Source organism: Megascapheus bottae, chromosome 12 (genome assembly GCF_031878675.1).
Source record: "Megascapheus bottae isolate mThoBot1 chromosome 12, mThoBot2.hap1, whole genome shotgun sequence".
In the NCBI taxonomy this organism is placed as follows: Eukaryota; Metazoa; Chordata; class Mammalia; order Rodentia; family Geomyidae; genus Megascapheus; species Megascapheus bottae.
In genome coordinates this window covers 5108806-5125000 of record NC_143520.1, presented here as the reverse complement: position 1 = coordinate 5125000, position 16195 = coordinate 5108806, and the positions used below count along the sequence as shown (strand labels likewise).

At 34.2% G+C, this 16195-nt stretch overlaps 1 protein-coding gene across 5 annotated transcripts in view; it reads right to left on the bottom strand.

The window, feature by feature from the left end:
• The window catches only part of Znf385b (zinc finger protein 385B), a 414848-nt gene that overhangs the window by 61367 nt on the left and 337286 nt on the right, over window positions 1-16195 (bottom strand). For 4 of the 5 annotated variants that reach the window (XM_090342530.1, XM_090342533.1, XM_090342535.1 and 1 more), the window contains 2 exons: window positions 8954-8992; window positions 3673-3783 (listed from right to left, as the gene is read on the bottom strand). In XM_090342530.1, coding sequence (XP_090198656.1) covers window positions 3673-3783; window positions 8954-8992 — 150 coding nt within the window. The remainder of the gene's footprint in view (window positions 1-3672; window positions 3784-8953; window positions 8993-16195) is intronic. The other variant, XM_090342531.1, reaches the window with a different exon arrangement.

Here is a 16195-nt window from a genome sequence, read left to right as displayed (position 1 = left end):
TGTGATTGAGTTTTAAACTCAGGTGATTTTACCATTTCAACCTCACAGCAAACTCTTAACTTCTTCTTGATTTTTACTTAATCATTTTAACATAAAGCAATTGAATGGTACAAGATCATCTCATATCTTCAGACATGAATAAATATGTTACAACAGAAAGAGAAGAGGTTAAAATGAGAGATGGAGATACTGAATAACTAGAACTAAAACTGAAATCAAAGACAAAAAAACATTTACACAATCACAATCCTAATGGTATGGTAAAGTAACAAAAATACAAAGTAACTGTAAGTTTATAATGTTTGCCAAAAGAACACTACATTTTATAAATCAAACAGGTTAGATGGGTAAGGAAGACTCAAGTTGGCATTAGAAACACTATCTCATGCCAGTCAACTAATGCTGTATTTCAACATTTCAGGGCCTTTTCTTGAATTAGGCCATATAAAACATGATTAGATTCTTAATCTCTCATTTCAATTTGCCTATAAAGCATGAAGGACCTAGTCAATGATTATTTTTTAAACTATGTTCTCAGATATATTCCTTCTCCTTCGCCTCCTCTTCTTCCCACTACTAATGTCATCTCTATTTTTCAATATTTAAGAAAATGAAGCTTTATTGCTCTTCTAGAAGAATACACTTAACATATTTTCATCTTTCTGTTACTATTCTCCAGGGAATTAATGTATAAATTAGAAATTATTTGCTATTTGCTAACTTTCAACCTAGTAAAAAAGGAAAAATCATAACCTAAAAATATTTGGAGTGTATGTTTACTTACTTTTCTAGCTAGGCTTAACTCTGGAAATAGCACTTTCCAGCTAAAAAGTAAACATGTAGGTTTATCAATTCTGACTATACTGCAGCTGCAGTGCCCTTATACATCAGAGAATAAAGGAAGGCCAGGCTCAGAACACCTCCTTCTTCTATTTAGACCATGTTAAGGAAAAAGCTAGTCAAGAAAAAGCAGAGACTGGAGGCTGCACATACTTGTGCAAATGTCTAGGTCTCCATGGGAAAGTATATTATACTTTTGCTTTTTGCAAAAGTTCATTTGGGAAATGTTGGTGATAAATGCCTGCTATTTATATAGCACTGTACTGTGTAAATAAAGCTTGGTTTTTTGCTTTCCAGCAGTGGAGTTCAACTGAGATGATCAAAGCTGGACAAAGTAGACGACAAGAACACAGAAAGTAGGTCACATTGATAGTGTTTGTGTGGTAATGGAAAACTCCAGAATACAGTCTGTTTACTGGGCAAATTTGCCTTACAGATTTCTCAATAAACATATTTTCTACACTGAAGAGTGAAGCCAATTCAGTCTCGGGTTGATTTAGAAATGTTATTAAAGAAAATAAGGATGAACATCTTCTTGATTCTTGCATTAAAATGTAAATAGGGTAATTATAAAATAATAAACTCCTCCCCAAATAAAAAATGCTCAGTTTCAGAGCTCAGTTATGCAGATTATAGCACCATTACTAAACACCAAGAATATGTATATGTCACATTGTAAATCTGCTTTCAGACTATGGCTTTACTGCCTAGAATCTAAGCATGACTCAGAAACTTAATTTATTTCTTTATTAACAATGTACAGGTAGAGCAGTGACAAGAAAGCTGATGGCCATATGTTTATATGTGCTCATTTGTCCTTGTCTCCAACAAAATGGCTGACACTGATTGGAGTCCAAGCCAGGGGTATCTGTACTCCCACAGAAATTATAGCTTACAGAAAGAAAATTCTCAGTCCTACTCTCATGTGACTGGGCATAAAATTTAAAACAAGTTATTCTTTCTGGGTCTTAACTGGTCGATCAGTGAGGCACAGATTTGTATATCCCATTCTGATTACAATGACACCATGGAAGTTAAGTATTCAAAATGTATATACAAAAATACTTGTCTATGTACATTTACAAAACAATGCATTATCTTAAAAAAAGAAAAAAAGGCTGGGGACTGGGAGTTTAGTCTAGTGGTAGAGTGCTTGCCTAGCATGCACGAAGACTCAGGTTCGATTCCTTGGTAACACATACATAAAAAAGACAGAAATGGTACTGTGGCTCAAGTGGTAGAGCTCTAGCCTTGAAAAAGCCCAAGGACAGTGCCCAGGCCCTGAGTTCAAGGCCCAGGACTGGCAAAAAAAAAAAGTCTGGAAATTCAGTAAGGATTCAACTGGGCCTATGGTTTGAGGAGAATGGATATCTTAGTAACATTGCTATTTTGAATAAACAAAGCATATTTTTCTTTGTTCAGGTAGCATTACATCACTGAATATTGAATTTTATCAGAAATTAAAAATTCACAGGATTTTTTAAATAAAACTAACTGCAGTAAATATAATTTTATAAATCAAGATAAATATTTCTTTTTCCTTGAATGACTACAACTCATATTTTTCAAGACAGAATCTCACTATGTAGCCCAGGCTGACAATGCATTCAAAATTTCTTCTGCCTCAGGCTAGGATGTAGCTCAGTGGCAAAATGCTTGCCTAGCAAGTGCAACATCTTGGGTTCAATCCCCAGTATAGAAATAAATAAATAAATAAATAAATAAAGAAAGAAAGAAAGAAAGAAAGAAAGAAAGAAAGGAAGGAAGGAAGGAGAAAAGACAGAAAACATTATTTTCTGCATCAACCTCTCAAGTACAGGTGTACCACAGTAGGCACTATAAATCTTTTGTTTACTATGTAGAATTATCAAAACCTTACGTAATGGTATATACAAAGAAGTATACATATTATTTTTAAAATAAACATTAATCTTGCAGCATTGTGTACTTAGTAAAATGGCATTTTGGATAAAATAGCTCAGGAAATAATGCATATAATATGTAGTGTTCAGATTTTGATTTGTATTGGTTGTGGGTTTAATCTGATCATTAGTTATCAAATATTCTTTTATTATTTTCTTTATTATTTTCTTTGTATATTTTAAAATCTACTTTCATATGTGATACTTTTACCCTTTCCATGTTATCTTTCTGCAGCAGGTTGGTTCTGCTGACTAGATAAAATAATTGATTAGGCTTTCCTGAACCTCTTTGATCTGTGAAAATATAAATCACATTGTAGATTTTTCTCAGGGGTATTTAACATGATTTAACATGCACATGAAATGTGACAATTCACATGAAAATAGTAACAATAGTTTCCTTTAGTTTTCATTGCAATTTTTTCTATCCTCTGCTATTCAAGTATTTTTTTTTGCCAGTCCTGGGCTTGGGCTCAGGGCCTGAGCACTGTCCTTGGACTTTCTCAAGGCTAGAGCTCTACGACTTGAGCCTCAGCACCACTTCTGGATTTTTTCTATGCATGTGGTACTGGGTCTTCGTGCATGGTAGGCAATCACTTTACCATCAGGCCAAATTCCCGCCCCCATATTCAAGTATTTTTGACAAGCAAAGTAATTAGTGAGAATATATGTAAACAGTACAGGGAGAATGAATATATAGAAATGTTCTTAATTTCTGATGCCAATCACTTCCTCTACTACTAGAGTTTCATGAATAAACCAAAATGCTCATAAATCTGGTACGTAGATATGAATAGGTTGCCAACAGTAATTGGTAAGGAGGTTCCTGAGAAAATACAATTATAAAAGGATACACATGCTCACACCAATCAGACTTTCAGCTTGACAAACTTGAAAAGGTGATACTCACATCAGAATTAAAGCGGAGTTGACAGACATTACAAGAAATTACTTGTTTCTTCTTTGGGGGAATGGATACTCCAAATGTGTGGTTAATAACTGCTTTTTGCACAGGATCCATCTGAAGAGAAAATGATTAAAAAAAGTCAGTTTATATCTTTAAAGGACAGACACAATTGTGAAGAATTAACAGTTTTGACTTTTACTACCCAAATGAGAATGAAATAATCTTACTTTTATATTCTTGTTGTTGGGAATTAGGACAAAAACAAATGATAAAGCAAAAGAAAAAACATTTGAAATTATAACACATAAAAAGTTATAAGAGAATTAACACATTCCAAGAAATCCAATATTCATAGAAAGAGCCTGATAAACCTTAAAGAATCATACAACAAGAAAATGAAAGCCATTAATATTTGCCCTGTACGAGGTGATAAAACTTAAGATGCTCTCAAATGACCTCAGCAACAGTTACTACAGATACATTCAACTTCTAAAGTTTTGATTTATGGCAAAGTCATAAATGTCCAGTTCTTACTACAGCACAGAAACTGGGGATCTTTATTTTAAAATAATTTATTAACTTTCACGTTCTATTGACTGAAATACATTCTACTGGAAATGCCTTACAACTGCACATTCAAATGCCTACAAGAGATTGATTAATATGCAACCCTTGTTTAAATATTGATCAAGTAAAGCTTTGATTTATGACCTATGATTTCTCATGTATTGTATACATTCAAAGAAACAGAGGGTCATGAAAGTATTTATTCACAGAAAAATATGTTTCAGAGCCATTACAACACCAAGAGAAAGAAATGCCTCTATCTACAGAGCTTATAAAATAGACTCTACAGTAATTCTTTTGTGTACCCCAGAATATAATCTCTAGAATTAACATCAAAAGACCAGCAGTTAAAAAAGCAATGCAGATGATGAACAAAGAGTTACTGAGATGAAACATGAATAAGGCCAGATCAACTGATACTATCATCTAGGAAATCTCCTGAGTTTAGAGTTTAGGATAGGATTAGTTAGATGATATTTGATAGGAGAAATTAACACTATCCTTGATCATGATGATAAATCAACAATACACAAAATCAGCAATTAGAAGACCCTAAATACAGGAGATAGGAGAGGGGATTGAAGAGTTGAGTAATTAATTTGCATAATTTTTGTTCTATATTTAAGAGAGATAATAGGGCAATATTTTTCCACTGTAAAGAAGAGGTATGGTGTTTTGCTAAAAGAGGAGTTTTCTGGAGTTACAGAATTGTTTTTATATTCTAACTGAATATTAAATGCCAAGGTTTTCCAAATCTATACACATTAAAATTCATGACTATATCTACCCCAGAAAATCAATAGAATGTATGATAATTTTAAAATGTGAGAAAATGGTAAAAATATGCTTAACAATTAAGCATAAAATATTATTTCTGAAAAAGGCTTAGAGAAGTATTATTACTTGAAGTCTTATGTTCAAGGGTCATTAATCTATTAATTTTTTGGCAGTATAGAGAATCAAACCTAGGGCTTTATACACACTACACAAGTGCTCTGCCACTGAGCTCCAAGCCCCAACCTTAAATTTTATTTCATGAGAATTAAAAAGATAATATAAAAACCCTCCATGGGACAAAAGAAATATTTAAAAGTGGAGAATATAAACTTATTTTACTTGTATTTTATTCACAAACATATACTCCTAAGCCCACGTATTTATAAAATTTGAACTGTAGTTTCTGATGATTATTAGAAACAGCACATTAGTTTGTTTAAATAGGCTTTAAAAATAAAAGAGGTGGGATTGAGGATGTAGCTATGGTAACAGAGCTCCAGCCAATGAGCTAAGCCTCAGATACTGAGTTTGGGTCTTAGAACATGACTAGTTAACTAACTAAATCTTATTGGCAAAAACAGGAAAGTACATAATTTTACAATGATTTTTAAAATGCACATTGAGGTATTTTTTGTCCTAAGGTTTGAGAAACATTTGCCATCTGTTGATGTATGAAACATATGAGAATAACATGAGTATTTCCCAAACCCAGGTTTTCTACCACACCGATGTACTAATTATCTTTATATCAAATTAAAACATTTTGGAAAACATCATCAATAATGTTCATATTATCATAATTTTATTAATATATATTTTTCCTGTTTCTCATTTCAAAACATATTGGAAATTAAGATGAAAACCTTTCATTACTTAAATCCACAGTTGGGCATGTAATTCTACTGTAATTCTACCGGTAATTCTACTTTTAATTCACAGGGTGGAAGTTTGAAATTTATAGGCTACCCAAGAGTACTCAATGAATTCTTGACCCAATAAACCAACAAATGAACATATCAGTGGTTCATATACCCAAATATGGAAACACAGACATAAGATAGATCTCACAAAAATCTCCTTTCAAATTTTAGTAAACTTAGACAATAACTTATGCTTGAACAATATGTTGGAATGTAACAATTCCCCTCAAACGTTTGAGGTTGTTAGCTATGCAATTTTTAAAATAACACCAACACAACTTTATTCTGCCAAAATTTCACATTTTTACCCCAGCAGCCTGAATGCATCTCTTCCTGTCCCAAGCTTCATGTTCTCTATCCTGAAAAATGAGTCATGACAGAGGACTCCAAACATGCAAACAGACAGTTTCCAGTTGATCAGCTACCCCAGTAACAAGTGAGGAGCTTCCTATGGTGTTTTGAGTGTACATACCTAATCCTACTGGCGGGGACAAGTAACAATCCTTGCTTCCTAGAATCAACTATTCCTGTCTTCCCATCCTATGAATGACATTATTAATCACAGCAAAGCCTTATCCATTGTTCTGTTTTCTACTTGTCTCTTGAGTTCCTTATAGAAATGTTGAGAAACCTTAATAAGGACCCAGAAACACAACAAATCAGAGAATGTCTGGATAAGTGGGATTGCATTAAACTGTACAGATTCTGTATGGCAAAGGACATAGCTAGCAAACTAACTAGAAAGCCTACACAGTGGGAGATCTTCACTAACCATACAACAGACAAAGGCCTCATATCTAAAATGTATCAACAGCTCAAAAAATTGAATCACTCCAAAACTAATATCCAAAGAAATAGTCATCCAATTAAAAGATGGGCCAAAGACTTAAAGAGAGTCTTCTCTGAAGAAGAAATAAGAATGGCCTCTAGACACATGAAGAAATGCTCAACATCTCTGGCCATAAAAGAAATGCAAATCAAAACAACTCTAAGATTCCACCTCACTCCAGTTAGAATGGCCATGATCAAGAAATCGAGTAACAACAGATGCTGGAGGGGATGTGGCCAGGAGGGATCACTACTACACTGTTGGTGGGAGTGCAAACTCGTTCAACCACTATGGAAAGCAGTATGGCAGTGCCTCAAAAGACTAAACATAGAGCTCCCCTAGGACCCAGGAATTCCACTACTTGGCATTTACCCACTCATCCAGAAACAAGGACATACTAAATCCACCTGCACAACGATGTTCATTGCAGCACTGTTAACCATAGCAAAGATATGGAACCAACCCAGATGTCCCTCGGTTGATGATACAATGGAATTCTATGCTGCTGTCAGAAAGAACGACATCCCGCATTTGTAAGGAAATGGGAAGACTTGGAAAAAATCATATTAAGCGAAATAAGCCAGACTCAAAGGAACACAGGCTCAATGATTTCCCTCATTTGTCATAATCAGTAGAAACCTTGGGCTCTCCTAGCAGACATTTACAACAGAGCAAAACCTAGATACTTAAGGCCATATAGTATGACACTAAATGAAAGGGCCTCATGATATAAAAACAAAAGCCATATAATGAGTGATTATTTTTCTTAATGTACTATGTTATCTCTCATTTCTTTTGCTGTCCCTTGCTTATCTCATATTGTTACAGTATTTCACCTTGTTATCTGATATATTGGATATATCCATATTTGGTTATTTGAAATTGGTTAGGGAAGGGGGGAAACAACATGAGTGGTGGGGTAGGGGGAGAGAAATTGGGACCAAGACATGAGAAAGGGTATCAGTGTATGTGAAGTAATGCACCTTCTATCTGGTGAATATAATATAACCCTTCTATTAATTACAATAAAACATATATGAAAAAAAATTTGAGAAACCTCCACTTTTTTAAATCTTCTCTAAATCTCTTTCATCTTCTTTTTTTTTTTTTTTTTTTTTTGCCAGTCACTAGGCATGAACTCAGAGTCTGAGAACTGTCCTTGGGCTTTTTCAAGACTAGAACTTCATCACTTGAGCCACAACATTACTTCTGGCCTTTTCTATGTATGTGGTACCAAGGAATTGAACCCTGGCCAGGTCTTCGTGCATGCTAGACAAACACTCAAACACTAGGCCAAACTCCCAGTCCCTCTTATAGAATTTTTTAAGTATAGTTTTTAAAAAGATTCAAATACTATTTGGAGAACATTAAGGGAAAGAAGACTTTAAAAGGTGTAACAGAATGCTCCATTTGCTGATTTGCCTAGTTCTCGAAAACAGGCACTTAATATGAAGTTGATGCTTTGTGCATTTGCCATCAAACGCATAACCATCAATATGTGAGTCATTTTAGTGGGATCTACATTTAGCATTATCATACAAAAGGGATTCAGACTTCTTTGAAAGGAATAAAATTTTGAGTTCTGAATTTTTACTTTTAGTGTTCCAACAATGCTCTAAAAGACAAATGAAAATAGTCACTATGGATAAAAAGAGAAAATAGTCACTATGAAGTAAATTTTTCCACTAGTGTGATATTACATGTATTTTATTATGGTATCAGTTCTCAATCAGAATGAGACAGATGTAAATAACTTGTGAATAATTCTTTTACTCGATAACCAATGTTCAAAATGAAGAAGGCAATCATTGTGAATAAAAAAATCCTCATAAACTGTTATAAATGAGAATGATTCAACTTAGCACAGCCAACACTATCTATGTAAAATAATTTTATAAGTAGAACTCCAGCGGCAACACAACAGACATGTCTTTATAGCATCACTTGGCATTTCATAGGCACACAATTGTCAAAAAAGAGTGACCTCAAGAACTTTTCTAAAATTGTTGATTATGTATGTTTTAGGTGAACAAATGCTTGTTAAATCATATAAAGTTAGCTCTTGTTAGTAATTGTGTACAAAAATTCCAGACTATGGGTTTTATGACTCATTGAGAAATAACAGTAAAGGTTTTTTTTTAAAGTAAAAAATAACCCTTACCACATGTTGTTAGCTACCAGTATTTCTTACCTGGCAGAATTTATGGTTTCCAAATAAGCGTCTTCTTTTCTAAAAAAGTAAAAGTTAGAAGTAATCATTTGGAATTTTGAGGCTAGGAAGCACATTTACAAGTTTTAAAATGTTTGAAAAATCAATTTTCCTTGTTCTTCTCTGAGAAAAAGTCTGAAATGCTTATTAACAAAGATAGCAACACATAGCACTTGCCAGTTTTTCTAAAAAGACTATGTAGGAATGAAAAATAAAATCTATTATCGCAATCACTTGTAGATAATAAAATGAAATGGGGGATTGTAGGGATTGTAGCTGTTAGTAGGAACCGAGGAGACAACTGGAGACTATGTACAAGTCGATTACTAGTACTTATGAAATGATGAAGCTGGCTCAGCACATCTATGATATACTGAAAAGCACATAAGATCAAACATCCTTTTGATGTATTTGTAACAACTGTAAGGACCACAGCCTGTGTTAATTTTTTGGAAAATCATTACTTTTACTGACTATACCAAAAAGTAATTTGCATCTGCACATTGTAAGCACTCATAAAAATGTGCAGCTGAAAACTTAGACACAAGAAATCATCCAGTAGCACATTACCAAGGGTAGGATATATCGAAGATAAGGCTATTTGATCACGTGGTAACTTGAAATAATATTAGATTATATTTAGAAACTACATGATTTTCAGATAGAACCAAAGTAGAATTACAAACTTATTCCATTAATCTAATACTGAGATTTCACTTGCATTTTTGTATGTGTTTAACTAATATAAATATCTACTAAGCAACACTTAGAATAGGAATGAACTAGATATTACATAAATAACAAGCAAAATAATTCAAGAATTAAAAAGAACTTCTATTTATCTGCCCTGTTATTAAACTGTAAGAGAAGAAATCTAACCTTAAACACTGATTTAAGCCAATTTCTTAGAATCATTTGGCAAGCACTTACTTGCCTGTATTAAGTTTTTTTTCACTCAGCATGAGTAGAAATTGTTTCTTACTTTGAACTTTAGAATCAGTCTCCAAATAAATATTTCTGGAATTTTGTTCCAGATGGTGTCCTAAAGTCAATGGGGAAATGATAAAACAGAAGAAAAAGCATTTTAAAAACGAGAATATGAAAAAAAATACTGAAGGAATTTTATTTAGTTGGAGTCTGGGAAAAGAAGTCCCCATTATACAAAACAATAAGATATGAAAAGTCATAAAACGATCCACCAGTTTCCTCTGCCCATCCCCATTTTGTTTCCCCAGTTCCCCTCATCTTTTTCCCCACCTCTCCATCTGTTTTTTTTTTAATGTTTTCACAGTTCAGATATGCAGGGTTCTCCTTTTCTTTTTTCTTATTTTTTTGCCAGTCGTTGGACTAACCTCTGGGCCTGAACGCTGTCCTGAGCTCTTCAGCTCAAGGCTACTGCCCTACCCCTTGAGACACAGTGCCACTTTGGGTTTTCTGATGGTTAATTGGAGATTAGAGTCTCACAGACTGTTGCTTGGGCTGGCTTTGAACCACAATTCTCAGATCTCAGCCTCCTGAGTAGCACTATTTTATATTTCAAATAAAAGAACACAATAAAAAACTCAAATGGAACATTACTCTGGTCTCACATGCTGCTCTGCTCTGATACATGTAGTTTTACATCTTGAATGTGCAAAAACTGACAGAAGCCTTTCCTGCCAGGGTTTCTCTGACAAGGGTCTGCTTGAATACCATCAATGCTGCTGACAGGAAGACAAATGACACGTCATTCTCTCCACAGTCTGCTGATTAAACCAGGAGTCAAATATTTGGAAAGGTGCTTCTCCAAGAATCCCTTGCACTTTGCTGAAATCATTCATTGGCTATGTCATATAAACATCTCAAATGTGCTTCTGTTCTCCTAGGATACAATTACCTAGTCAATCAGAACTGGAACAGAGGCTAAGTTAATACAATATACAAGGCAGAAAATAATGTGTAAGTGACATTATATCTAAGTTCCAGAGCCAATGAAATTATTACTATTATTATTACTCCTCCTCCTCCTCCACCACTTCCTCCTCTTCCTCCTCTTTCTCCTTCTCTGCCACTTCCTTATCTTCCTCCTCTTCTTCCTCTTCCTCCTATTATTTTTCATCAAAATGGTGTAGGATTCCAGGTATCTTGAGACTGGTGGGCAATGCTCAACATCTGACTTTGCAAGACTCCAGAATTTTTCTTTTCTCCATCTTTTCCAAGCCCTCCCCATGGCAGTCAGAATTTACTGAAGAAAACAGAAGTGGACTGGCTTAGAGGTAAAGGCTATCAGTGCAGAGTTCAGACTAACATTTAGTTTTGTTCTTCCATTGTTGGTTCATTTGTTTTTAAATAAATGTAAAAAACTTGATCTCTTTCACTCAACTGGGTTTTTTGAGGCCCTCTACTACGAGCTCTGGGAGTCCTCACACAGGTTTGTGTATTCTATTGACAAAGAGGATGACTACAGTAAGAAAAAAGTATCCTTGATCTGCGGTGAAGGACTTTTTTGAAAGAAGACTGAAGCCTACATTTTCCCTTAATATATTTTTTACTTAAAGAATAAAAACAAAAATAATTCTATCTCAAAAGATTGTTTTGCTACAAAAAATGTCTTCTTTATAGATTGATAGAAACAGACCTACTGGAGATTAAGAGTAGGTCTTACAATTTTTTTGGTCTTAAAACTTTTAGGTTAAGAATTTATAACTCTAAATATAAAGCTCTGCCTTGAGAATTTTTGCTCCAGTTTAACACATAACACTTTTTAAAATGAATGATTTTCCTATTTGGTTTATATAATAGCTGTATTTTTCTTCAGTAGTTGCTTAGTTAATGATCATTAATCATACACTGGTTGAGGAGACAGACAGTGCTAAAGATAGAACCCAAAGCCATGTTTATATTTGGCAAGTACACTGCTACTGACCTATATCCTGCACACTTTCAAATGTTTTATTTCTAATATTAGACACTAGAATGCCGAAAATTTGAAAGCATTAATTGTTCTTTACCATATGTGTATCTCTAAAGTGTTGCTAAAAAGCTAAAAGCAAATTACTAGGTGTTTTTTCCCCATCTTCCTCTTTGTACAGGAAACCTAGTAATTCTGTTGAATAATTGGTTTTGAAGTATTCAAGTAGAAGGAATAATTTTTAAGTTTTTGTACTTTTTTTGGTATTTTATTAGGATATGTCATATGGTTAGATTTGTGTAACTTACTGAGGCCCAATGTCTATTTCCTTGCATGTATTAAATATTGCCAGTATAAATATGAAATGTCCTATTTTCCTGGCTACTGAACATGCCTGGTAATTTTGAATGCTGTTAAGAGATCAGGAGTCATGCAGCAAAACTGCAGTTATGTGTTATGCAGTTTAAGAAACCATATCAAAGAGCTTTCTAGAAAGTTCAGTTTAACAAAGGATATTTTCAACTTGTTTTTGTAATACATATGGGATTTACCTAATCATCTATTCTTATCATCCTGGTAGCCATTAACAAACACATATAAAGCAATGCTTTGAGTGGTTATGTTCTTATTTAAGCTTTGGTGAAATAAACTAAAGAACTGAAATTCTGCTGCACAAGAAACCACATTCAAGTTAAAAATCAATACAGAAAGGTCTAAGTGGTAAATAAGATTTATTAGTAAGTCTAACCAAAATCAACCCCAATTATGACTGCTGCTCTCAATCTAGGGAAAAAAGCATTTCGGGAATGAGCTGAATTATGTTTCCAAGATAAACTAAAACTAGTGCTATCCTTTGTTGTCTTTCTTGAGCAAATGTCAAGATGTGACCAGAAACTATTATGAGACAGAGAAGAAGAGAGAGAAGTTATTATGAAACAGAAAAGGAGATTATTCGTTCCTTTAGAATACAAAGAAAATTCTTGAAAGGTTTTCAATTTATCCTCAGCATCTGATGTTTTTGCAATTAAAATAATTTCTAGACAAAGTATATATACAGAGTTAAAATATCTGTGATCTCTCAAAGACAATACAGCCAAGTTTATATAATACAACTGGATACCGTTTGAAAAAAATATGAGAAAATGCACTTACTTAATGGGTGGCTAAAAAAATTATCTGAAAACCTTTAGTGAATTAAAAATTTACCTCCACTGACAAAGTTAACATAAAGGAGTCGTGCTTCATATTAATCAGGATGATGTGTCAATAGTTTTGAAAACTACTCAAGTCATAACCAGTTGGCAATGAACTACATACAATATTTATTGTTAAATAACAATAAAGTGGTTAGAGTTTGCTATTCAGAGTAATAGAAATGGAAACTAGATTCATCAAGAGAGTATAATAAATAGTTTGGGTGCTTCCTATGTTGTCTAAATATTGTATCTCCTCAGGGTGAAATATCATGCTGAATATATCAGTAGATAGAGAAAATACTAAATATGATAAAAATTTAAGGATTAGTCACAATATTGATTATGCTATAATATATTTGAAGAGGATTCACTCTGATGTTTAGACAAATATGTATTTGAAAAAATGTATTTGAAAATATGTGTTTAGAAAAAAATGTATTTGTGCTGCGTGCCAGTGGCTCATACCAGTTATCCTAGCTACTCAGGAGGCTGAGATCTGAGGATCATGGTTTGAAGCCAGCTTGGGCAGGAAAGTCTGTGAGACTCTAGTGTAGCGCTAAAAGTGGCACTGTGGCTCAAGTGGTAGAGCACTTGTTTTGAGCATAAAGACGCTCAGAGACACAGGATAGGCCCTGAGTTCAAGCTCCAAGACTGGCCAAAAAACATTTTTTAAAAAATAAAACAAATATATTTGCGATAGAGGCTAATATTCAGGTATTTACCTTCTTTTCTTTTTAAAACTATTAGTGAAAACAGCCCCCATACCTCCTATTACTAAATACCCACAACATAAAAACCAATACCCAAACTAAGGCATTATATTTGTAATGTGCATTTTGTGAAAAATGAACTGTGTAACTTGAAGATGGGTACAAGATGAGGGAAATGGGGGAGAATGATGAAAGGGATGACACAGATCGATAAGCATTATACTTATACTCATAACCTGACATATAGAATCGAACTACTTTTGCACAACTACTTAATAAATAATAATTCATGGAAAAATGTTATTAAGATGTATTTCTTATTATGCTAATACTTAGTAGTTGCAGTTTTAAGCACAATTTGAGTTAAAGCTCTGAATTCAAGTAAGTAAAGGTTGGCTTGTTCTCGTAGATGGGCTAAAAATTGTTCAGAGTGCTTCCTAAAAAACTAAGGCAGTGATGAGTTTTCTTAATTTATAGAGCAAAACCTTGATACATAAGGCCATATAGTATGAAGCTAATTGAAAGGACGTCTAAGCCATATAATGAATGATTGTTGTTCTTAAGGTACTATGTTATCTCTCAGCTCTTTTGCTGTCCCTTGGTTATCTCATATTGTTACAGTATCTCACTTTGTTATCTGATATATTGGATATATTTGTATTTGGTTATTTGAAATTGGATAGGGAAGGGGGGAAAACAAGATGGGGGGGTGGGGCGGGGGGTAATGGGGACCAAGACATGTGAAAGGGTATCAATGTATATGAATTAATGCACCTTCTATCTGGCAAATATCACGTAACCCTTTTATTAATTACAATAAAAATATCAAAAAAAATAAATAGATATGGAGAAAGAGAAAAAAATTTAAAAAAAAGTAAATGCACATCTTGCACAGCCAAATGCATTAGGTGACATCCTTCCAAAACAATGCTGTATAGGGTCGAGAGTTTGGCTGTTGGTAGAGTGCTTGCCTAGCATGAACGATGACCCAGGTTCAATTCCTCACTACCACATACATACAAAAAAAGCCAGAAGTTGTGCTGTGGCTCAAAGTGGTAGAGCTTGAGCCTTGAGAAAGCCCAAGGACAGTGCTCAGGCCCTGGGTTCAAGGCCAGGACTGGCAAAAAAACAAAAAAACAAACAAAAAAAAGCAAAAATATGCTGTGAAAGCTAAGTTTGAACTGCCGTTCAGGTATGTCTTGATGCTAAGACAAAATACTTCCATGACACCAGTTAAGATGGAATCAGATGAAAAAAATCAAACAAAGCAACAAGCAAGAAGAGAAAGAAGAGAAGTGCAACCCCAGAAATCTGGGTTTGTTTGAATGTATTCTGAACTTCATGAAGCATGGTGGAAATAAGACATTTTCTCACAATTGACCTACAACACATTTCTTTGTATTTAGAAGATCACAATTGGGAGTTAGCAAAGTAAAAGCTAACTATGTTCTGATTCTAAGCATCTTGGGCTCGTACTCTCCATACCACTCACACTTCACAAAAGTAAAATGTTACGGCTCAACACATTTTCAAGTTTGATTTAAAAAAAAGTTTTTTCCAGTCCTGGGCTTGAGCTCAGAGCCTGAGCACTGTTCTTGGACTTTGTCAAGGTTAGAGCTCTACCACTTGAGCCTCAGCACCACTTCTGGCCTTTTCTATGTATGTGGTACTGAGGAATAGAACCTGGGTCTTCCAGCATACTAGGCAAGCACTCCACCACTAGGCCAAACTCTGGCCCTCAAGTTTGCTTTTTTAAAAAATTTATTTTGGTTTAAGCGTTAGAACTTACAAACTTACCATTCAAACAGAATTCTAACAGGAAATTCAATACATTAAAACATTACTAAGTTCTGTTTGTAGAAGTGGGATCAAACTCCAGGCCCTCCAGCATGATTTTGGCTCAACTATCTCATTAAAGATGAGGAAAGTAAGCCAGGCACCAGTAACTCATGCCATGACTCTAGCTACTCAGAAGGCTGAAATCTGAGGATCAAAGTTCAAAGCCAGCCTGGGTAGGAAAGTCAATGATACTCTTATCTACAATTAAATGCCAGAAAATTACAAGTAGAGCTATGGCTCAAAGAGGTAGAGCTCTAGCCTTGAGCAAACAGAGCTCAGGGACAGTACCCAGGCCCTAAGTTCGAGTGCCACTACTGACAAAAAGAAAAAATTTAAAAAAGAGAGATTTTTTAAAACAATATTAGGGGTTTGCTTCAGTCGTTTTACCCAGAATCCATATCTCTTGCTATAGTTGTTGGATTAAACAAATAAAAATATAAAATACCTGTTTAAGTTAAAATCAATGTGTTATTTTTATGGTAGGGATTGAACCAAGAGTCTCATGAGATTTTCTAATAAGCTGTACACTTCAGTACTAAATTTGAATTAAAAATAATATTTTTAGTATGTGTTGACTATTGCATAGGAT